Source organism: Phacochoerus africanus, chromosome 2 (assembly GCF_016906955.1).
Source record: "Phacochoerus africanus isolate WHEZ1 chromosome 2, ROS_Pafr_v1, whole genome shotgun sequence".
NCBI lineage: Eukaryota > Metazoa > Chordata > Mammalia > Artiodactyla > Suidae > Phacochoerus > Phacochoerus africanus.
The window spans coordinates 151,854,563-151,879,648 of record NC_062545.1 but is presented as its reverse complement, the minus strand read 5'-3'; the positions used below and the strand labels follow the sequence as shown (position 1 = coordinate 151,879,648).

General features: G+C 49.2%; 1 protein-coding gene across 4 annotated transcripts; it reads left to right on the top strand.

Moving 5' to 3' along the window:
• The first annotated feature begins 5,360 nt into the window (after window positions 1-5,360).
• On the top strand, window positions 5,361-25,049 carry CNDP2 (carnosine dipeptidase 2). 4 transcript variants are annotated; one of them, XM_047766960.1, is made up of 12 exons: window positions 5,361-5,424; window positions 8,193-8,281; window positions 9,842-9,985; window positions 15,512-15,674; window positions 17,747-17,835; window positions 18,808-19,008; window positions 19,830-19,914; window positions 20,747-20,907; window positions 21,869-22,033; window positions 23,534-23,675; window positions 23,891-24,038; window positions 24,425-25,049. In XM_047766960.1, the coding sequence occupies exons 2-12, from the start codon at window positions 8,222-8,224 to the stop codon at window positions 24,492-24,494; spliced, it is 1,428 nt and encodes a 475-aa protein (XP_047622916.1). In that variant the 5' UTR covers window positions 5,361-5,424; window positions 8,193-8,221; the 3' UTR covers window positions 24,495-25,049. The 4 variants fall into 4 exon arrangements, with proteins under 4 accessions (XP_047622916.1, XP_047622912.1, XP_047622913.1 ...); XM_047766956.1 differs by having other exon boundaries at window positions 5,387-5,424; window positions 8,015-8,281; XM_047766957.1 differs by lacking the exon at window positions 5,361-5,424 and adding an exon at window positions 5,434-5,794.
• The last annotated feature ends 37 nt before the right edge of the window (window positions 25,050-25,086 follow it).

Here is a 25,086-nt window from a genome sequence, read left to right as displayed (position 1 = left end):
GCTCCCTTGGCATATGGAGGTTCCCAGGCTAGGGGTCGAATCGGAGCTGTAGCCATCGGCCTACGGCAGAGCCACAGCAACACGGGATCTGAGCTGTGTCTGTGACCTACACCACAGCTCACGGCAACGCTGGATCCTTAACCCACTGGGTGAGGCCAGGGATCAAACCTGTAACCTTATGGTTCCCGTCGTGGAGCAGTGGTTAACAAATCTGACTAGGAACCATGAGGTTGCAGGTTCGATCCCTGGCCTTGCTCAGTGGGTTGGGGATCCGGTGTTGCCGTGAGCTGTGGTGTAGGTCACAGACACACCTCAGATCCCGTGTTGCTATGGCTCTGCCGTAGGCCGATGGCTATAGCTCCGATTCGACCCCTAGCCTGGGAACCTCCATGTGCCGAGGGAGCGGCCCAAGAAATGACAAAAAGACAAAAAAAAATTAAAATTAAAAAATATATATATATATAATTGAGAAATGAATAAGGGTATCTTTGCAGCCAAAGAGAGATGGTATAAACCCAAAAGACTCATCACCAGCTCACAGGTGAGCCCTGACAGTTTGTCACCTTATAAAACATGGCAAATTACAAGCAGCATTATTAGTGACAAAGCTCCAAAATCAGTGTGAAGTTCTCACAACAGTGTGGAAATTGCCACACATTATTAGAATGGAATAGATGCAAATGACTGAAAGGAAAGATAAATCATTTTTATCGAATGCGTGTCATGGTGAAGGTATATGTGTAAACAGAACCCTGGAAAGTAAACTTGATAACCAGTCCTCCTTGTCCCTTGTTCCAGACCTTTCCACCGTGGTGTGCTATGACCGAGGGCCATGAATTCCCAAAACTCACTCCCTGTGCTGGCACAAATAAAGGACTCTGTGAGGTCTGTACTTAAAAATGCCAAGTGGTAATTAAAATACTTTTTAATTTTTTCCACATCTTGGAATTCCATTATTTTGGAATAATGCTGCAGTGAACATGTGAGTACAGATATCTCTTCTAAGATTCCAGTTTCAGTTTTTTTGGATAAATACCTGAAATGGGAATGATGGGTCGTATGGTACTTCTATTTTTCAGCTTTAGAAACAAGATAAATGTTATTGACAGAAGAATAGATAAAGAAAATGTGGTACATATGTGTAAGAGAATATTATTCAGCCATAAAAAAGGAAATCCTATCCTTTGGTGTACAACAAAAAGATGAAGTTAAGGACGGTATGTTAAGTGGAAGAAGCCAGACACAAAAGGATGAAGACGATATGATTTCACTTGATGAGGCATCAACAATGTCAGACTCAGAGAAACTGAGAGTAGATGGGTGATTGCCAGGGCTGGAGAGGGGAAAATGGGGAGCTGTAATTCAGTGGGTTAAGTTTCAGTTATGCAAGATTAGTAAGCCCTAGAGATCAACATAGTGCCTATTTGCACACTTACGAATCTTTCCAGAGGTTAGATTTCATTTTAAATATTCTTACCATAATAAAACAGGAAACTTTCGGAAATTCTGCCCAAGTTAACTTTTTCGTATGTTGAGAATCATATACCTTTTTTTTTTTTTCCCCCAAAAAAGGCAGCAATTCATGGGTTCCATTGTCTTTCAGCATTTGGGTAAGAATCAAGGCAATGCTGTCACAACTGTAGACCGAGGACATCACTCCTCTTTGTCATCCCCACCCCACCCACAGCTTATCACAGGTTGAACAAAAGTAAACAGAAAGGTAGCAGGACATAGCGGGGGAAAAAATTCTGCCTCAATATTTGCTGTGAAGATCAAATAAAATAAAGAATGGAAATCTGACTTGTGAATGATTAAACATTGCACACTTTAGAAATGGTCCTTTTAAATGAGGGTTTATGCATTTCCTCTAGATTTAATCAATGCAAGAAACCTAAAGGGAGGTGACTTCAATTTCATTTCAGACTAAATCTAAACATCTCGTTCAAGGGTACCTGATAATGTAAAACCAATTTTTAGGCTCTTTAAACTGCTGTCACAGGAGTTCCCTGGTGGCTCATCAGGGTAAGGATTTGGCATTGTCACTGCTGTGGCTTGGGACACTGCTGTCGAGCAGGTTCTATCCCCGGCCCAGGAACCCCCAAAAATTAAAAAATAAAAAATAAACAGCTGTCAAGTATCCGTGTAGTAACAGGTCATAGGCTCTCAAAATCTAGAAAATTGGGGGGAGGGAGCTTTTTTCTCCTTCTGTCCAAGGACTGTGTATATGGCAGAAACTGTGGGTTGTATTCACATTTTGCTGGGGGAAAGGGGATGGGTGGGGTGGGGGGAGTCATACTTTTTTGCCTTGGATGCAGTCGCCAAGGTGTTAGATTTATTTATGTACATTTATCACTTTCAAAAATAGAATTTTATGCATTTATTCAGAAGCCCAGAGAGTGCCACACAGACCTTCACAACCTAACACTCTGGGAAAGTGTTCTGAAAGTTGCAGTTGTGTTGCACAAACTGTAACAGAATGGGTTGCAAGTCTCGAATGAGCCTAGTGCCCAGCGCACAGTAGGTGCTCACTAAGAACTGGGAGAGTGTGTGGACGGTGAATGTATATGCAAAGCTATTCTTTCTTTTGTCCTTTCCTCTGCTGCCTCAGATTGTCCTCTTGAACAAGGTGTATCTTATGCGTGTAGTGACCTGGGAGAAGAGTCACAATGCTCTGCCTCCCCATTCCACAACCCTGCACATCCGGCTTCCAGCATCAGCAGCAAAGTGATACATACAGTAAATTATATACAGAGTACATTGAATACTTGTCTTACTCATCCTCTGAGGCTGGAGAGCAGGCCAAGCAGGGCCCCCTTTCACAGTCAAGTTGCCCCGTCCTTAGTCAAGCCTAGACCATGCCTGTCTCTGGGGTTCCTGCAGCACCTAGCACCCGCTGAGCTATGATGTCGACCCCTTGGCCAGCTCAGGTGCCACCCAAGGGAACTGACTCAGAGGCAGGCAAGGTAGGAACCTGGCCAGGCCTTCTGCCCTGCAGGTGAACTGATTCGGAATGGTGGCTTGCTAAACCAACTGTTCTCTCTTTGGGGAAATTTCAACTTGAGACAAATTTCAACTTGAGCAGAAAGTGGAAGCAGACTCATGGAGGACACAAAACAGGCACCAGTGCTGTGGACTCCCCAGGCGACAGTGAGTCATCTGAGGAAACAATGGCCCTCGAGGCACCCAGCTGTCCCTGGGCACCTCTACCAAGCCCCTGCGTGCTTCCCTCTCTCCCTGGGATCTAAGAGCCTAACTGGGGGCTCAGAAGACACACTGGCTATGGTCCTTACCCTGGAGCAAAGTGTAACCTGTGAGGAATCAGGTTTGTGGCTAGGGAGCAATCTGCAAAGCATCCTTTACTCAAGAAGGAATGGATTGCAGTGCCGCCTGCTGGAGATATTCAGATGCGCACCCTTGGGTTTAAATATGAGCCGCTTTGTAAGGCAGGGGTCTTCAGACAGAAGTAGCCAGGGGCAGAAGAAGACTTTTAAAGAAGGATCCAAAAGTTTTAAGATCACCAATTCCAGCTGCCCAAATTTCACATCTATTCACAGAGTCTTCATGAATGGGGTTAGTGTCCTTACAAAAGAGACCCCAGAGAACTTTCTGCTTATGTTGAAAAGACCACCCCCATCTATGAGAAGCTAGCTCTCGCCAGACACTGAATCTGGTAGCAGCTTGATCTTGGACTTCCAGCCTCCAGATCATAAGAAACAAATTTCTGTTGTTTATAAGCTACTCAGTTTTTGGTATTTTGTCATAGCAGCCTGAAGAGATCAAGATACTCAATGCCAGGCATGTTCTAAGTTCTGTACTAATTCTTTAAAAGCCAAAATTCTCCAAACGAAAGGGCAATTTGAAATACAATTTGAAAGTATGCTATTAGAGAATGCCTCCTTACTCAAGGCCACCTGTTTGTTGCATATTTTGCTTTCTTTCAAGGGCAGGAGGTAGAAAGTTCCATCTGCTGACAATTAACATTATATTTTCAAATATAAGGGTTCTACATCAAGATAAAAATTTGTATTTTCTTAACTTTTATTCAGATTTGCAGGAGAAATATTTTCATTAACGTTTCTCAAATGATTATTAGGTACTGTAAATGCATATTCAGTTTTAATTTTATCTTTTATTAAAGTATATTGATTTACAGTGTTGTGGGCATATTCACTTTTTACTTGTACCCAAGCTTCCTCTTTGCTCTTATTTAGTACCACCACATACCCGTAAAATTTTAATAAACAGGTAATGTGTTACAGATTTTACTCTAAATCACTTTTTGCCATGTTTTTCACCAAATTCAGTCTCATTCCATCAAGAATCTCATTTATAGATAGCCGAACTAATTTTTTTAAAGCCTAATAGATATGAGTGAAGGATGTATGTCCAATAAATTCAAATTACTTACAAAAGTGTATAATATATGTAGGTGGTTTTTAATCAATCATGTACTACTAATAATTGTAATGAGAATTTAATCTAGAAGAGAAAAAATTAACAGAACTTTCTAGTTACAGGAAAGTAAATACTGATTTAAATTTTTATACATATTGTACAAATGTATAAAAGTATAACAGTATCATTAATAGTATCAAGTATAAATGATATTTAATGATATAAATGAAATGCTGCAATTAAAAAAAATTCTGCAACGGATATTGATGAAAATAGAATTTCAAAGGAAAAACAAACCATGTAAAAATTTAAGTAATTTTATTTTAAAATATTTACAGGATGTGAGGAACTACATCCATTCCAACTATAAAATTGTCATTAAAACTACAACAACATAGAATATGGGAAGGGTAAAATCTTTCCCAAATTTTTTGGGTGATGCTCTAAAGGAGATAATCACACCCTCGAAGAAGTAGTAGACGCTCAATAAGTAAATGGTGGGTCTACTTTCTTCATTAATTCCTAGGATTACTGGATCTAAATACTAAAATAATTCCTCTTAGTAACGGTGAAGGCTTGGTGAACAAAGTGCCAAAGTTACATGAAACGGAAACCTGTGTGACCAGGAAAACATGCTTCAGGAACCCGCGGGAATGGGGACTCTGGGTAGGGGGGTGTGGGCACCTCAATCCCGGACCACTTCACACAAAACACTACCTCTCTAACCTCACGGTTGAGGCAAAAGGCGGAGCACCAAGGTAGATCGCCGCCCGGGCTCGCGCTTTTATGCCCTGGCCGCCCAGGTCTCAGCCCCGCCTCCCGCCGGCGCCGCGCTCCGAACAGCGGAGGGCGGGGCGGCGCAGTTTCCGGCCAGGTCCAGGATTGGCGGACTGCACGGCGGCGGGGCGGGGATACGCCAGTTCTCCGGACGAGGTCTGGGATTGGTGGATGGGGCGGCTGCGGGGCGGGCCCGCACAGGGGGCGTGACCGAGACACGTGGTGCGGAACCCGAGCTGTAGCAGCTGGCTGGTGAGCGGCCTTCCCGGGGAAGGAGGTCCCTGTGGACAGGGAGGTTCCTGCAGGCGGCGGGAGCGGGGCCGAGGCCGGGAGCGTGGGGTCCAGGCCGCCTCCCGGCAGGCAGGGAAGACCGGTCGCTGCGCGGCGGGCCAGGGACCAGGCCAGCTCTGAGGGGCCTGTGGCCGGCCCTGACGGGAGAAGAGGGCGTCCAGTCAGAATGCGGCCCGCTGCAGTCAGAATGGGGTCCGGGGCGGCGGCGGGGAGGACGCATACTGACCCGCCTGTGAGCAACCCTTCCCCACCCCCGCCTTCCGCCACAGTGAGGCCCGCAGAAAACTAAAGCCTGTCTCTCGGCTGCAGAGACCTTTGGCAGAGGCCTGAGGTTGGTGTTGCAGGACGGCCCGCGCTCAGGGTCGGAGGCCCGGGGTCAGGGTCTCCGCCCTCACTTAAGGCTGGGAGGTTGCACGTGGCTGCCCTGAGGCAGTCTCCAGGAGTGATGCTTGGTCCTGGGTCGGCCTGTCCTGAGTCCTTGGGCCTCCGTCCCGCCCTCGCCCGCGCGGGAACCTAGTGCTGACTCAGCGACCCGGCGGAGATTTTATTTATGCCTTTGTCATCCCTGGTGTTTGCAGGGAGGGGTGGCGAGGAATAATTTTGTAGAACTGTATGTTTGGGATTAAAGTTCTAGATTGAGCAAATCAGAGGTTCCTACTCCTGTTGCAGTGGTTTTTACACAGAGCTGAAGCCCTTATTCAAGAGTCCCTTTACTTTTGCATGTGCCTTGAATTAAGGAGGTCAGGATGGAGCCTCAGAACTGAAAGAATCTTTGTAGGGATTGCTGGGTGGTTCCAGGTGGTACCACCAGCCCTTCTTCCCCTCACTGGAGTTTCAGTGTTGAAGTTACTTTACTCCCCAGGAACCTTAGATTCCAAGAAGGGAGTGAGGCTGGTGTTTACTTCCAGACAATAGGGTTTGCTTTTGTTCACTCCAACTCAATGCTTTTACCCTAATAAATAGGGTTCACCAGGGCATATAAAAGTGGTCCCCATTTAGAGTTCCCTCCTGGCTCAGCAGGTTAAGTATCTGGCGTTGTCACTGCTGTGGCTCAAGTCATTGCTGTGGCAGGGGTTCTGGGAGCTTCTGCATGTCATGGTGCAAGTCCCCCCACCTTAGCCCCCCAGAAAAAAGTAGTCCGTTGTAATGGCTTTGGTACTGGCCAGTTGGTAAAACAGGAATAACTGTGCGTGGGAGGGAGAAAAGGGCTCTGGCCTAACCTCTCTGACCCAGTTAGCAGTTCAGAGATGTTGTTTTTCCACCTGGTGAGGTGGCAGGAAGAGCTGAATAATCCAGTCTCTGTTTACTCTCCTTTGGTTAAAGATTCAACTTAGATAGCTATATATTTGACTTAAGCTGGAAGGCGATTGGTTAACTGGGCTGCGAAAAGCATAATGCTAATGAGAATATATCACAGTGAGCATGGAATTTGTGCTATGTAATGACCAGGAACTCAAATGAAAAGTATCTGGTGTAGCATATTGTTCTGCTAAATAGGTTTTCCTTTATGATTGAAAATCTGACTTCTATGCAGTGTATGCATTTATGAACCTTGTCTTCCAAAAGGCTGAAACAATCTGAGTTGGCAGGGAGATATTTAACTGTTTCATGCTCTGTTGTGGGTGTTGGAAGAGGATTGCCTTTACTGAACTCAAGCTGCACATCCTTGATCTGTTGAGCAGCTACCAAGCTTACTATTTCAGTGGACAAAGTCTGTCCTCTGTTTAGAAGTCACTTCAGAATCCTCTACCAAGAAGAAAATTCTCTAATTCGGTGTGTCCATACACAGCCACTTCTCTGGTGTCCCACTTGAGAGCTACATGGATGTGGTAGGGTCTTGTGACTCCACAGCTGCAGTTCTGAAATTCTTCCTGTCCCTGCAGTGCTGAATTTGCTCTGAAAGGAGTCACTGAGCTCCTTTCAGTCACTGCTGAGGTTTGGGTTTTGCCATTTGATGGAATCTGAGTTGTCCGTTGAAGGAAGTGGGGGAGAACCAATTTTGAAAGCCCCATTTCTGGGATTATTATCTTTGTTTCGTCTTGATTGCAGTTTTTAAAGATGATGAATCAAATGATTTCTTTTCCCCTGAATCTGTATGGTGGAGCATGACATAATGGGTCTCACACTGGAGTTAGAAAATGCCCGTGGGAGGCCAGACATTTCTTTATTTTCATCAGGCCTCAGTGGAGTTTCCCACGCTGTCTTGGTGGTTTCTGGACTCTGGTTGTTAGTTTCTCTAAACCAATTCCACGTTCCCTCCTTGGGCCTTATTTACTGTGTTGTCGGCTTGTGGTGTGCGGACAGATGTGACATTTTTGCTGGGAGCCTTGGAGAGATTATTTCCTTTGTGGTGATAATAAGGGAAAGTTCTCTGCGTGCTTTAAGAGAGAAAAACTAAATTTTAGAAAGTATTTTAAAATGTCGGTGTGTCAGTGCTACTGGGAAGTACCTCCTTTTAATTTCCATCAGATTATCTTCCACTGGGGCCCTTCCTTCAATTACCTGCCATTCTGAAACGTGATTCTTTGTACATTTTCCTTCTGAAAAAAAGAGATCAGCCTGAGCCTGTGACTGCTTCCTAGAGCCCTTGTCTCTGCCGAGGTCACTTCCTGGAATCCTCGTGACTGCTTCGAAGTGCTGTCGGGGGGGTGGAGTCCAGTTTCTGATCCTGAACAAGTGCCTCCCAGTCCTTCTCGAGACAGCACGGACAGGTTGTTCTTCCTTCCTAGAATCTCCAAGGTCTGCGTCTGGGGGAAAGATGCCGGCCCTCGCTGCTCTGTTTAAGTACATTGATGAGAATCAGGATCGCTACATTAAGGTAAGGGAATATTTGTTCTAATAAAGTGCAGTTAGTCTCATGGAACTCAGAGAAATGTTCAAGAGGCTAATAAGAATTATGCCGTTCTTATCAAGTCTTAAAAATATTGTCTAGGTGGAGAAAGACAGACACTGAAAAAGTTGAACCCAGAGAAGCAGAGGGTAGAAGGGTGGGTGTCAGGACTGGGGCAGGGAATCAGGGAGATGTTGGCCTAAGGGTTCAGCTTTCATTTGCAGGGTGTGTGAGTTCTGGGGTCCAGTGCACTGCATGGTGGTTACAGTTCACAGCCCTGTGTGGTGCTTGCAAGTTCCTGAGAGTAGATTTAGGTGTTCTCACCACACAAAAAAAGGTAACTAAGAAATGGGGATTGTCTAGAGGTCTTTTTAGGGCCCCAACCGTGGCATATGGAGGTTCCCAGGCTAGGGGTCTAATTGGAACTACAACTGCCAGCCTACACCACAGCCACAGCCATGCCAGATCCGAGCCGCGTCTGCAACTTACACCACAGCTGATGGCAACTCTGGATCCTTAACCCAATGAGCCAGGCCAGGGATCGAACCTGCAACCTCATGGTTCCTAGTGAGGATTCATTTCCGCTGTGCCACGACGGGAACTCCCAGAGGTCTTTTCCTCTGCCTTCTCATTACAGTATTTAAGTTACTCTTGGCTTTTGAAAGAAAATCTTAATACATGTTTCTAGAAATAGCAAAGCTAATTCAAGATTTTTGTTTATTTTTGTGGTAGATATAGATTAAGAACTATTTTTCATTTAACACGTTTTAAATGACTTGGTAATGTTACCTATTAATTTTTTTTTTTTTTGCCTTTTCTTGAGCCACTCCTGCGGCATATGGAGGTTCCCAGGCTAGGGATCTAATCAGCGCCACAGCCTACGCCAGAGCCACAGCAACGTGGGATCCGAGCCGCGTCTGAGACCCACACCACAGCTTACGGCAACGCCAGATCCTTAACCCACTGAGCAAGGCCAGGGATCGAACCCGCAGCCTCATGGTTCCCAGTTGGATTCGTTAACCACTGTGCCATGGCGGGAACTCGTATTAACGTTTCTTGATGTTAACTTAAAGAACCATGCTTTAAAATTATTTTTGATAGTCCTATTTCAGACGAAATCTTTATAGTTCCCATTCTCAAACTTATGTTTCAGAGAACTTGGCCATTGTCAGGATGATAAATAAGCTGCTTAGGACTGTGAAAATTTGGGTATTTCCTGTATCTTTCAGTTGCAATTTTGTTAGGTTCAGCTATTGATGTGTTTATGGAACTTTGTACATTTTGCACTCATGTCGTGCTTTGTTGTGGTTAAGGATTTTTCGGTCCTGCTTATAGTTCCTGGTCCAGGGTCAGGACATACAGTTCTTTTTAATCTTAAACAAAAAGCAAATAAAATGCTTCTCTTCTGGGTCTGGTCACCATGTTCCAGATGGAGTGGCCGAAAGTAGCAAGTGAGCTTTGTGGGCCTGAAAATGGCATGCCTGTGAATACCTGCCTTCCCGGAGGAGCACCTTTTCAAAATCCCTTTTGCTTGTTATCCACAAATAGAAACTTGCAGAATGGGTGGCCATCCAGAGCGTGTCTGCCTGGCCTGAGAAGAGGGGTGAGATCCGGAAGATGATGGAGGTTGCCGCTGCCGACATCACACAGCTGGGGGGCTCCGTGGAGCTGGTGGACATCGGGAACCAGAAGGTAGGAGCCTGGTGCGCTGTGCACCGCACAACCTAACCCAGCAGGTTTGCTGAGGAGGTGAGAACACGTGGTGAGTTCTTACATGCCTTTGCTTCAGAGAGCCTACTGGTCTTTAAAACAGACAAAAGGGGCCTGGCTTGGATGCTGAACTGGTTTCCTGAGCTGGACTGGGTAGAGCTTTGTGATACTCATCTTGTTTGTCCAGCAAGGAGAACTGTTGTCAGTTGTTTGAGAAGTTAATGTAGTGGCCATTCTAGACAGTAGGTGATGTTCCTTCCCAGAAATCAGGTGGCTCTCAGACAGGAAGTTACACTCTGCCCATTAGAAGTGAAACCACTAGAGACTCCTATTCACACCCACTGTGGCCCCGCATCCCAGTTGGTAGAAAGAGAGCTTTTTCATGACTTGGCTTCTGGAAAAGAGCTACTTTATGTGTGGGGCTCGGGATTAGTTGCACTTTAAAGCAGGAATCTGACAGGTCCTAACTAGAATGAACAGCCTCACCTCATGGTACATTTTCCCAATGTTTTCCTATCAGGTTTCGGTCCTGCATGTTTGCAGTGCTCTGTGTGTTGCAGGGTATGGCTGGGTCGGGTTGAGTTTCTCCTGGTTCTCTCGCCTGATTGATGAAATCATAATCCTGGGACTGCAGGGGTGGACATTCACCCCAGTCTGCTCTTTTCATAAATGGAAGGACCTGGAGGTAGGGGGCTCTGTCTCCCTGGGAACCAATTAGAGGTCCCTGGTGAAGGAGGTTGAAGTCCGGGCCTTCCGACGCCCAGGTCAGTATTGTCTGTGTGGGATTTCTTCTGTCCACAGACTTTTTTTTTTCTTTTTGCTATTTCTTGGGCCGCCCCTGCGGCATGTGGAGGTTTCCCAGGCTAGGGGTCGAATCGGAGCCATAGCCACCGGCCTACGCCAGAGCCACAGCAACTCGGGATCCGAGCCGCATCTGCAACCTACACCAGAGCTCACGGCAACGCTGGATCGGTAACCCACTGAGCAAGGGCAGGGACCGAACCCGCAACCTCATGGTTCCTAGTCGGATTCGTTAACCACTGCGCCACGATGGGAACTCCCTGTCCACAGATTTAATAGTTCACCTAAGATTACTTCAGAGCCATCACAGCTTCCCCGTGCTTTTCCCCACTTGAGGGGAGAAACCAAGTTTCTTTGTTTTATTTTCTGTTAGGAACATACTTCCTCTCCCATTAGCCTCACACATTGAAAAAAAAAAATCTTGGTGGCAAATCTTTAAGCGTTGCTTCATTAGCATAGATAGGCCTGTTCTATTTAATGAGGGCATTACAGTGCAATTCTTTTTTTCTTTTCCTTTTTTGGCTGCCCAGCAGCATATAGAGCTCCCTGGCCTGGGATCAGATACAAGCCTCAGCTGAGGCAACTCTGGATCCTTAACCCACGGTGCCCGGCTGGGGATTGCAGCTCCATCCCAGTGCGAAGATGCTGCCAGTCCCTTTGTGCCATAGCAGGAACTCCTACAGTGCAGTTCTTAAGAAAAAATTTTCCACAAAAGACTAAAATGACTACATGCTGTTTGAATTACATAAGCCCTTTTTGTATCAAGGGATTGGCAGTATTCCTCACTATTAGGGAAGTTCTGTGAGGTCCTGTAGCGTGAGGTCAACACACATGGCCTTCTCTGCTCTTGGTTCATTGGTGGCCTAGTTGACCTTTGCAGGAAGCAATGGGGACTTGGGCAGATGTGGAGTTGACTGTCATCCTGTCACCCGTGTACACCTGGAAGCTGGGGTGTCTTCAGGCTCACAGAGGAAGGGTGACACTGGGAATCCCACCCGGGTTCTAGTGATGCCCTGGGAGCCTGGCCCCTGTTGCTGATGCCGGGGAGGCTGATCTAGGATTCTTGGGTCAGGTGGTGCCTGCCTGCAGCCCAGCTGCTGCCCCGGGCAGTGGGATAGATGGTGTGCCTGGCCAGTAGGTGGGGGAGGCCTGGTCCCTGAGGGCCTGCAGAGAGCCATGGCCTCTGGGCCAAGAAATGATGAAAGGGCTCTGGGTGCTGGTGCAACAGGTCAAGGGCTGGGACGTGGATTTGTTTGGTGGCTGTGGGATGGGATGGAAAGGAGGGAGAGAGGGGAACTCTTTGTCACAGACTTATGCCCAGACAGTTGCTCTGCAAGAGGCCAGCGTGTTAGCCCTGTGGACACGTGGCTGTGTTTCAACCCCAGACCTTGTTCTGATATGTTGGAGGAGTTGGGACACTCAGAGCCTATAGTTTGCAGCATGCATTTCTGTGAGCCCACATGGCTTCTTGAAAAATGCTAAAATATTTCAGAGGAGCTGCCTGGAGTAGAAATGTATTTAGAGAAAATCTGTTTTTCAAAAATCACTTTCTTATGAGACAAGCTAAGGGCCAGCAGTGACGAAGCACCCTGTGTCATGTATGACCCGGACAGTGGGCTTGGTTTAAGGAAATATTCTGTGCCCTGGTGGCTGCAGGGTATCCTCATGAAGGCAGGCCCAGCCCTGGGGCAGCTCGCATAGGTGGTGGTGACATGGAGTCAGAGGGCTGTGCATGGCAGCTGTGGCATCAGCAGGAGTAACTTAAGTTGGCATTAGGAGTAGAGGGTACTGGGAAGAGGAGCTCCATGTCCCCCAAGAACTCGGCTGCCTGGCACGTTCCCGGGTGGTGTGTCCTTAGAGGTGCTGAGCACCCTGGCCCAGTTTGAGGAAGGAAACTTAGCAGCCCGCACCAGCCTCATCCTGAATTCTTGCCATTTTCAGTTGCTGCTCATTTTATTTATTTATTTTTATTTTTGTCTTTTGTCTTTTTTGTTGTTGTTGTTGTTGTTGTTGCTATTTCTTGGGCCGCTCCCTCAGCATATGGAGGTTCCCAGGCTAGGGGTCCAATCGGAGCTGTAGCCACCGGCCTACGCCAGAGCCACAGCAACTCGGGATCCGAGCCGCATCTGCAACCTACACCACAGCTCACGGCAACGCTGGATCCTTAACCCACTGAGCAAGGGCAGGGACCGAACCCGCAACCTCATGGTTCCTAGTCGGATTCGTTAACCACTGCGCCACGACTGGAACTCCTGCTGCTCATTTTACATCTTAATTGTAAATCACTAGTGTAGCCTCATTACCAGTTTGGTTTGTGTGTTGTGTTTAGCCAAGTATGTTTTCATAGAGTTGTTTCTGGTGAGTAGACCCATACATAGGTATGTGATGGTTCCATGGTGAATAATCTTTGCTCTTGCAGCTAAAACACAGGACATCCCTTCCTGCCATCAGCGGCACTTTGTAAGGACCTTGGGTTATCCTGTTAGAACTCAGGTGTGGTGGTGGAGGTGGGGTGGGGGGAGAGGATGGGATACCCCGTAGTTTGCAGGGCCTGATTGGCCGAAGTAACATAACAGGTGGAGACACTGAGCTGTAGTTGGACAAAACCTGAGTTTCATGTGGATCTCGGCCCTGACTTGCCTGCATATACCTGCATTTCTGCTTTAGATAAGGAGAGAATCCCATGATTAAGATGCAGTCCCCTGTTCGTAGGGGGTGGTGGGAGACTGGTCCAGCCTTTGGGAAAAGCTCAGAAGTGCCAGCTACTTCTGCTTGATTTAGTCTGGCTTACTGTGAATTTCAGTTCATCATACCTTGGTCTACAGTCTGTTAAGCCAGTACCTAATTGTAATCTACATATAAAATTCAAAACGGATCTTCTGCTTTAAAATTACAGTAGTGGGAGTTCCCGTTGTGGCTCAGCAGAAACAAATCCAACTAGTATCCATGAGGATGCAGTTCAATCCCTGGCCTTGCTCAGTGGGTTAAGGATCCAATGTTGCCGTGAGCTGTGGTGTAGGTCTTAGACGAGCCTGAGATCCTGTGTGGCTGTAGCTGGCAACTGCAGCTCCGATTCAGTCCCTAGCTTGGGAATTTCCATATGCCACAAATGCAGCCCCCCAAAACAAAACAAAACAAAATAGCTAAAATAAAATAAAATTGAAATTCCCATAGTGGCTCAGTGGTAATGAACCCGACTAGCATCTATGAGGATGTGGGTTCGATCCTTGGCCTCTCTCAGTGGGTTAAGGATCTGGTGTTGCTGTGAACTGTGGTATAGCTCTCAAACGTGGCTCATATCCTGTGTTGCTGTGGCTGTGACATAGGCTGGCAGCTACAGCTCCAATTGGACCCCTAGCCTGGAAACCTCCATGTGCCGCAGGTGCAGCCCTAAAAAGGCAAATAAAATAAAATAAAATTACAGTAGCGTTATCCATTATTTTAGAAAATAATGAATTAAGTTGCATCCCAAACTCAGCCTTTGTAATATGTTTTGTTACATAAAAGTTTTTTTTTTTTAATTAGGCTTTTTTTTTTCACTTCAAAAGGGCATATTTATTTACAAAGGAACAGAGTATAAATGTAATAAGGAACAAAGGAAATAAAATGACAGGTGTACCTATTAACATAGCAAGTGTAGACAAAACTCAGTAAGAAGATTCTTTAAATACATCAATACTCTAGCATTTAAAGGTCAAAATCAGCCTCTAAGAATAATTCTTTATCATCTCAGGAAGATTTTTTAGGAGGTTCAATCCATGACTCAAAAGATGACTACTGTAATGAAAGAATTATAATTTTATATTCTTTGAAAATCTCCAAGTTGCTAGAGGCTAAGTAAATCAGATCACTACCACTCTAAAAGATGCAAAGGTTCTTAATGAGAATTAGTAATTACTTTCAAGACATTGTTTTTTAAAACCTAAACGTATTATCTTCTGTTGAATAGTACAATACAGACTTAGTTTACATTCTTTTCTTTTTTTTTCTTTTTTTTTTTTGTCTTTTTGCCATTTCTTGGGCCGCTCTCGCAGCATATGGAGGTTCCCAGGCTAGGGGTCCAATCGGAGCTGTAGCCACCGGCCTACGCCAGAGCCACAGCAACGCGGGATCCGAGCCGTGTCTGCGACCTACACCACAGCTCATGGCAACGCCGGATCGTTAACCCACTGAGCAAGGACAGGGGCCGAACCCGCAACCTCATGGTTCCTAGTCGGATTCGTTAACCACTGCGCCACGACGGGAACTCCTACATTATTTTCTTAATTCATTAAATGGTTTCTGTTACCTTGTAATGAGATCTTACTATTCTCTGAGAAACATTAAATCATTTACTATTTAGCTCTGAAGAGAATCATTCAAAGTGTACATTCAGCTTTTGATAATATTAACATACATGGGGGAAAAAACACATCCATATACCCAACTATTTTCAGTGGCCAGTTAACTGCTGGATCTTCTAAGACTAATTATCCTTTAAAACTTTACCAGGCTGCTGCAGTTGTTAAACATATTTCAGTCTCTCTGCTCTGGATTATGGGAAAGTGTATTCTTGTTAATTAATGACTCTGTTGAATAATATGACCTTGAACTCTGCCATAGAGGGTGATTGATGCAAACAGATAAGCACCTCTGAGGGATGTAATAGACCTGCCATAACACCTTGACACCAAGGCTGTCCTCTTTTGCTTCTTCCCCACCCCCCAGCTCCCTGATGGCTCGGAGATACCGCTTCCTCCCATTTTACTTGGCAAGCTGGGCTCTGACCCGCAGAAGAAGACTGTGTGCGTTTATGGGCATCTGGATGTGCAGCCAGCGGCCCTGGAGGATGGCTGGGATAGCGAGCCCTTCACCTTGGTGGAGCGAGACGGTAGGAGCATTTCCTGGAGGAGCAGGGCGGGGGGGAAGGGGGTGGACTTCATGTTTACAGAGTCACACTTGCTTCAGGACGTGCATGCAAGGTGTCCTATGGCTGTTTCTCCAGAACCAGTTGTTTTCACACAATCTAGAACTTGGGTTCTGGATGTTGCCTGCATGTGTGCCTGTCAGGGAGCCTCAGGCGGCCCGTCTGCCTTGTGCAGCCAGGTCTCTGTGACCCCAGCTCTGCTGGGCTTCCCTCGCCTGTGGATGCTCCCTTGGGAAATACAGTCTGCACTGGGGCAGCACAGCCTCAGCGACCTGGGATTAGATCGGCCCAATTGGCACTGCTTCTGTGGTGCATCTTAGCCACTCCCTTTGGTGCCTATGGAGGGAGGCACAGCCTTGGCTGGACCCTCTTGCCCAGATGAGGCTGGCAGTGACTGCTCAGTGAAGCTGTTGAGGCTCCGGGCCAGGCCCGCAGGCCCTGGAATGGAGGCTGTGCCTGCTTTATTCCTCTGATGTCCTGGAGCAGCCCCTTGTCTGTGCCTTGTCCCCTTGGGCTGGGTCCAGACTGTCTCATCACAGACACAAACGTGTCTCTGCAGGACACTTTGGGCATCTATGTGGGGTCCCTGACTCCACGTCAGTGGGTCACTGCTACACCTAGAGCAGAAAGCTCCTGTCTAAAGCTCAGCTCTGAGGAGGTTGACCTCCAGGTGGCGGCAACAGTGCATGTGCTTGCTGGCCTTGATAAAACCTGGGCTTCTTCTGAGTGTCAGCCTGCATGTCCCCTGAGCTCCCCTGTACTGCCTTCGCTCTCCTGCCCTTCTCCCCTCTTCTACTGGCTCCCAGTGACACCTGATCCCACTCTGACCCATGGTGACCTCAACGTGCCATCTCTACTTGGCTCCTCTCAGGGACAGGGACTCAGTGGCGGGTGCCCCCCCTTCTTACCTCCTGTCCTCTCCTCCACCTTGACCATGCCAGCCCTGGTCACCTGCCACGCCCTCTGAGGGGCCGCTAATCAGCCCTCCCTGACCCCCAGCCAGACACATAGACACGCAGGAGACTGGGAATGGGCAAAGCTGGAACAACTCCTGAGTCCAGATCAGCTGCCCTGCAGACACCTGCTGGCCTGGGAGCTGGAGTAGGGGGTGCCCCGCACTGCCCCTAGCACCACGAGGTCACAGGGCTAGTGTTTGTCACAGGAACAAGGATGCCTCTTAGGAGAGCTCTTTAGCTTTTGTGAAAAGCAGATTTTTAAAAATCGCCAAGATGGTGATGGCTTTAAGCCTCACACCACTTTAAGATGGATCAGATTTTACTGTCAAGCATTAAAAGCAGGCTAAGAACAAGTAAGTCAGAGGACCAGCCAGGACAGATGGAGGCCAGGGCAGGGGGAGTGGGGTGTGTGGTGCTCTGTCCTTCCTCTGCCCTGGCCTCCCCTGGGCTGTGCACATTGCAACTGGGAGGAGGCTCCAGGCTTGTCTCCCCAGCTGCCCTTCAGGGTGGCTAGCTCCTGGCCCAGACCTGTGCCTTTGTGTGGGGGCCCAGATGCAGGAGTGCAGAGGGGAGGTGACCAGTTACACTAGGAAAGGCAGTGTCCTGTCTGTTAGTTTTCAAAGTGATAACCAAGAGCATTTTGTAACAAACATAAGTTCAGTTGTTCATCAGGTTGTGGTGGGGGTGAGACATGGTTGTCTTAGATGCCAGCACGTTGTCGTCCTGCGCACGACCAGGCTTCCCACTGCCAGGAAATAGATTTTAATCTTGTGAAATAGATTTTAACAAAATGGCAAGTGGCTGCAACCCCCTGGAGTAGGGCCTTCAGCCCTTGCCCTCCAGCTCTGGCCAGCCCATATCTGCGTTGTGGGAAAGCTTTGCAGCACCCACGTGACTGACTCTTAGAGGGAGCAAATTTGCCCAAAGTCCTAATGTGAGTGTTGGATGGAGACGCAGGGCTCCTGATAGGATGGCAGTGGGGCTTCTGGTTTGAGGAAGAGTCTCAGGACAGCCAGTGGTTGTTCCAAGATGTTGCCAGGTATGTGACCCTCACTGTGGGGCTGCTGGTTGCTGTTCTAGGCAAACTGTACGGAAGAGGAGCAACGGATGACAAAGGGCCCGTGGCTGGCTGGGTGAACGCCCTGGAGGCCTTCCAGAAAACAAATCAGGTGTGCCACCCACATCCAGCTGCGACTCACCTATGCTGTCTGCTGTTGCAGAGTGGGACTTTCTGTTCCCAGGACAGCCTGTAAGGTCAGAGATCACGGGCTGGGAGATAGCCAGCTCCCACCCAGACTGCATCAGTGCAGTGCAGTGCAGTGCAGCTGGGTCACACTTCAGATTATTAGTCGTTTTCCAGCATTAGGAAACATTAAAGATGCAGCGGTTTTACCAGTTGTTCAAAGGTCATCCTGTGGGTGACTCAGCAGGGACTCTGCCAGCAAGGAAGTGAGAGTTCTGGGCAGTGAGTGTGCCTGGGGAAGGGGTGTGTGCTGGCATGTGACCCAGGCTTTGTGATAGTGGACAAACCCCTTACTTCTCTGTGTGGTTTTTATTCTCCTAAAAATCTATATGATTTTTAAAAACATATTCCCATAACTGAAATATCTGTTCCTTGTTGACTGTTTGTAAAATACAGAAAAATAGAAAGAAAAAGTGCCTAAAATTCTAACCCTCAGAGACTCCATATTTTGTTAGTAATGATCTGTTTTCAAAAAAAATTTTTAATCTAATTGTGATTGTACTATGTAGACAGTTTCTGCATCTTGCTCTTTTTGTGTAAGAGAATGATAAGATAAGAATGATAAGAATGATGGTGTGTGATAAGAATGATGAGAGAGTTTTTATTGGGATGAGGAGTGGCTCTGAAAAGGGTTCAGGTGTGCCAGGCTCCCCTCCTCCAGGGCCCCTGGGGTCTGGCTGCAGGGGGAGGGCAGCCCTGTGCAGGGCAGAGCCTCCCCTCACACCTGCCCCAATGGGGGTGGGGGGGTAGAGTCCTTCTAAGGGTGACCATGGCTATGGCCACACCTGGGGACAGAACTTTGTGATTGCAAAACGCTTGGTGGCTACCTGTCTGTTGTTTCTAAGAAATAAAAATCCTTGAGCTCTGCATGCCTGTCGTCACCCCATCCCCTTTGCAGGAGGTTCCCGTCAACATCCGCTTCTGTCTGGAAGGCATGGAGGAGTCTGGCTCTGAAGGCCTGGACGCACTCATCTTTGCCCAGAAGGACCAGTTCTTTAAGGATGTGGACTTCGTCTGCATCTCCGACAATTACTGGCTGGGGAAGAACAAGCCCTGCGTCACCTATGGGCTCCGCGGCATCTGCTATTTTTTCATCGAGGTTCGTGAGGCGCCACCCCCCCCCCCCCCCCCCCCGCCTCCCACATATGTACTCACACACACCTGCCCCTCCCTGCTCTTCCCTCACCTGCCTGGCAGCACAGGCTGGAGGGCTGGGGCCAAGGGTCAGGTTCACAGTCTTGGCGCTGGGATGGTATTGGTTGTGTAGCCTGGAGCAGCAGGGGGAGGTGATGTGCCTACCTGCTCAAGGGGCCGAGCCACATGCCTCCTTTCCAGAGTTAAAATGTGCCCATCAGCCCTTGAGCTCTCACCCCTCCACCGAGGAACCAGGACATTGCCCTGGACGCAGAGGCCAAAGGGCTGGCAGGAAGGGCCAGGCAGCTGAGCCTGTCTTGTCATCCATAGATGGGGATGGGGACCCAGGGCAGCAGGGCCACTGGTGGTGTTGGGCTGTGTGTGACACCCTCACAGCAATAGGCTGCCCTACTGGGCATGCCTCATGCAGATGCTCCTCTGGCTTTTTGAACACCCAGCCAGGAGGGCAGAGGTCTGAGCCGAGCAGGGCCTGGGCGTAGGGCTGCAGGGCCCTGGGTGCAGGCTGCCCTCCTGGTCTGCATCGCCCTTTCTGCAGGTAGCGCAGAGTCTTCTGAAACTGCTGGCGAGGCCCTAAGTGCCACACTTTCACCTGCACTTGGCATTTACAAGTGTCTTCTTGTCACTGCCAAAGTTTGGTGATTTAGGAAATGCTTTACTTTGCTTGTCGAGGGAGCAGATTTTGATATTGACAATTGTCTGTCATGGGACTGTTCTTTGTTCACTTACCATAACGCGGCAAAAGCAAGCCGGCCCTTGTATCCGCAGGTGGAATGCAGCAACAGAGACCTGCACTCCGGCGTGTATGGTGGCTCTGTGCACGAGGCCATGACCGATCTCATCATGCTGATGGGTGAGCACATCCGTCAGTCTGTCACTGCTGGTCCATCCAGGAGGGGTTGGAGCAGGCGTTGCTTCTGGGCTGTTGTTGGCAGCCAGAGCATTTCAGTTCTTCTTTTTCTCTCTGTACCTTCTCCTCCTACTCTCCCTCCTCCACTCACTGCTCCCTTTGAAAGACCCACGCATTTTATTTCTGCTTCTCTCTTCTTCCCCTTGTCACCAGACCTGCCTGTCTCCAGGGCCTAGCTCAGGCACCCCACCTGCCGTGTCCCCTAGGGTCCTAACTGTCCTTGCTCTGTTTAGTCTTCTCCCTGGAGGGCATCTGCATTGGTCTGGTTTCCATGATAACTGGCCACAGCCGGATCTCCTGCGCAGTCTTGCCCTTTGACAGCGAGGCTTCAGCTCACTGGCCTGGCATCCTGGTGCTCAGCCTCACCCCTCAATGTACTGAGCCCTGTTCCCTTCCTTGGCTGGCAGAAACTTGATATTTCTGGGACGGTGTCTACTCTGCCCCCTCAGGTTTCCCTCCTCAGTGTAGGTACAGGTAGTTCTCATGGAATCTCTGTGAAAAAAGAGCTCTGGGACCACGTAGTGGTTTTAGAGTGGGCTCTAGGCTCCAGCTCTCCACCTGTCCCTGGTCTGTGATTGTGGACAGATCGCCCACCTTCTGTACCCATATTTCGGGAGGTGACCCTCCTTGCCTCCCTGGGTTGTTATGGTAACAGAACAACAACCTAGGGTGCATAGGTGCTTGGGCAGCACCAGGAGATCCTGCGTGCAGGGCTCTCCCACCTGGGCCCCTGGCTGCCCACATGCTGAGCGTGCATCCTCCTGCTCTCCCCCAGGCTCCCTGATGGACGGGAAGGGGAAGATCCTCATCCCCGGCATCAACGAGGCCGTGGCCCCCTTGACGGAGGAGGAGCTAGCGCTCTATGACCAGATTGACTTCGACCTGGCAGAGTACTCCAAGGACGTGGGGGCAGAGACCCTGCTGCATGACTGCAAGGTGCTGCCATGGGCCGGCAAGGCTGTCCCCCCACCAGGCGCAGTGACCCAATCCCAGGGCCCTGGGCTGGAGCATGGGGGCTGGAGAGATGTGGGCATGTGAGCAGGCAGGGGGCAGACGCCAGGAGCACACATGCCAGGCAGGGAGCTGACAGCTCTTAACATGTCATTTGTCGACTGTTGACAACTTGAGGACTGGGGCACATGTGCAGAGGCAGGCGCTTTCTCCGAGTGTGCACGTGGGGGTGACCCATTTACACTGGGACCTGAGATGATGTCAGCCGTTCCTAACAGAGCCACGAGCTGAGGTTGAAAGTACACAAAATGTAGACCTGTCAGTGGCAGATTGTATCACGAACCTTCTCTTAGTTAGCCAAGCTCCTGCTTTAGAAGGTCGGGATATAAGTTCACATGCAATTCAGCCAGCCTTTATCGGTCTCCAGTGACAGGCCCTGGGAATGCCAGGGGACATGGCCAGGCTTGGCCCTTGAGTTTCATCTCAACCCCTACCTTGGGCCTTGGGCACAGTGGACGGGGCTGGCTTCACTTTCTTAGGTGCTTCCCTCCTCTGTGTTCCATGGGCCCCAGACCTGGGGAGGGGTTCAGAGATGGCCTGGGCCTCCTCCAGATACCTCAGCTCTGTAGTGGCTCTGATGTTGGTGGGGTGGTGCCCTGCCCTGGATTCTGCGGGGCTGGCCTGAATGCTGTGACCCATGGGGTCAGTTTTGTTAATCCAGGTGGTGTAGAGCTGCAGGGAGGCGTGGATGGGATGCCCTTGCAGTTGTTCTGAGCGTGGCGTGGCCCCTGTGGTGGTGTGTCATGGCTGCCAGGGTGCCTCTGGGCCAGCTCACCTTCCAGCCCTGCTGGGGTCAGCTCCCCCTTCCTGTGGGTGTGTGTACCCAGTTGGCAGGTCTCCACAAGCAGACAGTACCACCCTGACCCACTCTGTCACTCTTCTGCAGAAAGACATCCTGATGCACAGGTGGCGATACCCGTCCCTCTCGCTGCATGGGATCGAAGGTGCCTTCTCTGGGTCGGGGGCCAAGACCGTGATTCCTCGAAAAGTGATCGGCAAGTTCTCCATCAGGCTCGTGCCAGACATGACTCCTGAAGTGGTCAGCGAGCAGGCATGTGTGGGGTGCCGGGACACAGGGAGGGGCTGCTGGTCACTGGCAGAGACTTTGACCAGGGCTCCTAAAACAGAACATCACAAACGTATACCTGCATGGCCCCACTCCTGGCTCTTGCCAACTTAGTAATTACCAGAATAAGCAGTTCACAAGCTGATCAAAGATACAGGCCATATAAAAAAGCGTCCAATGTAAGTGACCTTTGTCACTGCTGAGACGTGCTAAAATCTGACCTCTGACTTCATCCTAGGGCTTCAGGGAAAATGCTGACTTTGGGCCAAATAATCTTATGATGAGAGTCCAAGGGCCTCTGAGCCATGATAAGCAGTGGAGGGGGCCAGTTTCAGAAAGGAGGAGTCCAGAGGGCACAGACTCCATCAGCTGAAAGACAGCCGGGCTTACAGAGAGCATTCCCCACCCTCCCTGAGGGGGTGGGGGCATCATGGGCAAATGGAGTCAAGACCTCCCCTATTGGGGGTGCAGACTGAGGACTCCTCACCGAGCTTAGGACTGAGAATTTGTCATCACAAGGTGTCCCTAGGTCAGCACCTGGCTCTGGTTGGGGTCTAGATGTAATCATTTTCATAAAGCAGGTCAAGGAATATTTTTTAAAATCTTGATTTAGAGTTCCCGTTGTAGCTCAGTGATTAATGAATCTGACTAGGAACCATGAGGTTGTGGGTTCGATCCCTGGCCTTGCTCAGTGGGTTAAGGATCCAGCGTTGCTGTGAGCTGTGGTGTAGGTCACAGACGCGGCTCAGATCCCGCGTTGCTGTGTCTCTGGTGTAGGCTGGCAGCTATAGCTCTGATTAGACCCCTAGCCTGGGAACCTCCATGTGCCACAGGAGCAGCCCTAGAAAAGGCAAAAAGACAAAAAGACCAAAAATAATAATAATAATAATAATAATAATAATCTTGATTTAAATATTGTCATTGGGAGTTCCTGTTGTGGCTCAGCAAGTTAAGAACCCGACTAGTATCCATGAGGATACTGGTTTGATCCCTGGCCTTGAATGATGTATTAATGATGTGGTGTTACAAGCTGCAGTGTGGGTCACAGATGCAGCTTGGATCCCATGTGGCTGTGGTGTAGGCCATCAGCTGTGGCTCTGATTCGACCCCTAGCCTGGGAACCTCCATATGCCACAGGGGCGACCCTAAAAAGAAAAAAGAAAAAAAAATATTGTAATTGTATGGGGGCATCTATGTAAAGGATGAAGTGCTTGAAATTAAAATTACCTTTTAAGTCCTGGATTTTGTTCCTTGATGAAATCCCTTTTTCTGCTATCACAGTTATGCAGATCAGTGTTTAGCAGCAGCAGAAAAGTGTAGACCCATTATAGACCCACCGTAGATCCTCTTTAGACCCATTGTAGACCCACTGTAGAGCTGCTCTAGACCTGCTGTAGACTCCTGGAGACTGTGGTGGCGTAGATCACAAGCACTGGAGCAGATGCCAACTTATAAGACATCATGTCTGTCCTGTTTGTGGTTCAGGTGATAAGCTACTTGACCAAGAAGTTTGCTGAACTGCACAGCCCCAACAAGTTCAAGGTGTACATGGGCCACGGGGGGAAGCCCTGGGTGTCTGACTTCAACCACCCTCATTACATGGCTGGGAGAAGAGCCCTACAGACAGGTCAGTTGTTCTCCTTGGGGGCTGAGAGGCCCTGTGGGCCCTGTGGGCTCCATCCCTGTGCGGGCCGGGCCCCGCCATCTCTGGCCTTGGGAGCGGGGCCACTGTTCCAGGCCTCGTGTGGGGTCTGGACTCGGGTTGCTGGACAGTCATCTGCAGTGGACCCCTCGCCTCATAGCCCTGGAGCTCACCATTTCTTTTATTCCATTCCCTCCCAGTTTTTGGCGTCGAGCCAGACCTGACCAGGGAAGGTGGCAGCATTCCTGTGACTCTGACGTTTCAGGAGGCCACGGGCAAGAATGTCATGCTGTTGCCCATGGGCTCAGCTGATGACGGAGCCCACTCCCAGAATGAGAAGCTCAACAGGTGAGGACAGAAAAGAGGGGCTGTCTTGGGGTCTCTGGGATAGTTGAGGACTAAGGCCAAGACCCTGCTTGGAGGGCAGAGGTAGGAGACCTAACCGGGTGTTAGGATGCCAGGTGGAGACCTTGTACCCAGGCAGCATTGAGGAGCTATCATTAGGTATGGCGCTTTCTGCTGAGTACCAGGTGTGACCCCATGGGCTCTGTTAAACCAGGACCAGGGCAGGTCCCTGGTGGGCAGGAGGATTGAACCTGCACTTGAGAACCAAGGCAAGTAGCACTCAGGGCCAGCACGCCAGGCTGGTGGGCTGTCCACTCCCAGAAAGGATGCAGCATGTTTGCCAGGACCTCGGGGCACCAGCCAGTGTGACAACTGTTCCTCCCCATCAGGCACAACTACATTGAAGGAACCAAGATGATGGCTGCATACCTGTACGAAGTGTCTCAGCTGAAGAACTGAGCCCCACCTCTGCCCTCCACCTCACACTCTTCTGGCTGTTCAGGAAAGCGGAAGCCCGTCTCCTCTTTGCGTCTCATCAGATGCCACAGACTGCAGAAGTGGACATGAGGGCACCTACCTGGCTCAGGATGGAGTTATCTATATCGGGCCGTGGTCCATGTTCAGTCCTGGGGGCTTGTAAATGACCCTGGGTGGTGGCTGCATGCTCACTGGTGGTCAGTGTGACTTGGTCTCCAGAAAAGAGCTGAGGCCCGAAAGCATAGGTTCTTCTGTAGAAGGTTCTGCCTGACGTCCATTTGGGCTAAAGAGCGGACTTGGTGCTTCCCAGGCCCAGCTCTGCCCCCGAGTCAGGGTCGTGCATGCTGGACACTTAGGGGCTCCCGATTCCTTGAGGGCCACCCTCTCTGATCCCTGCTGTCTTGTGCACGTTCTGTTGTTTTCTTTAACCGTTACTGGTATTTCATCTTTTCTTTATTATGATTTCCTAAACCTAAACCTAACTAGGAGGGTTATTTGGTCTCCATCTCTGTTGCTAAATAAAAAGTAGGCTCTGGAGGAGTTGCTGCCTGTCACCTTGTATGCGCACTGCCTG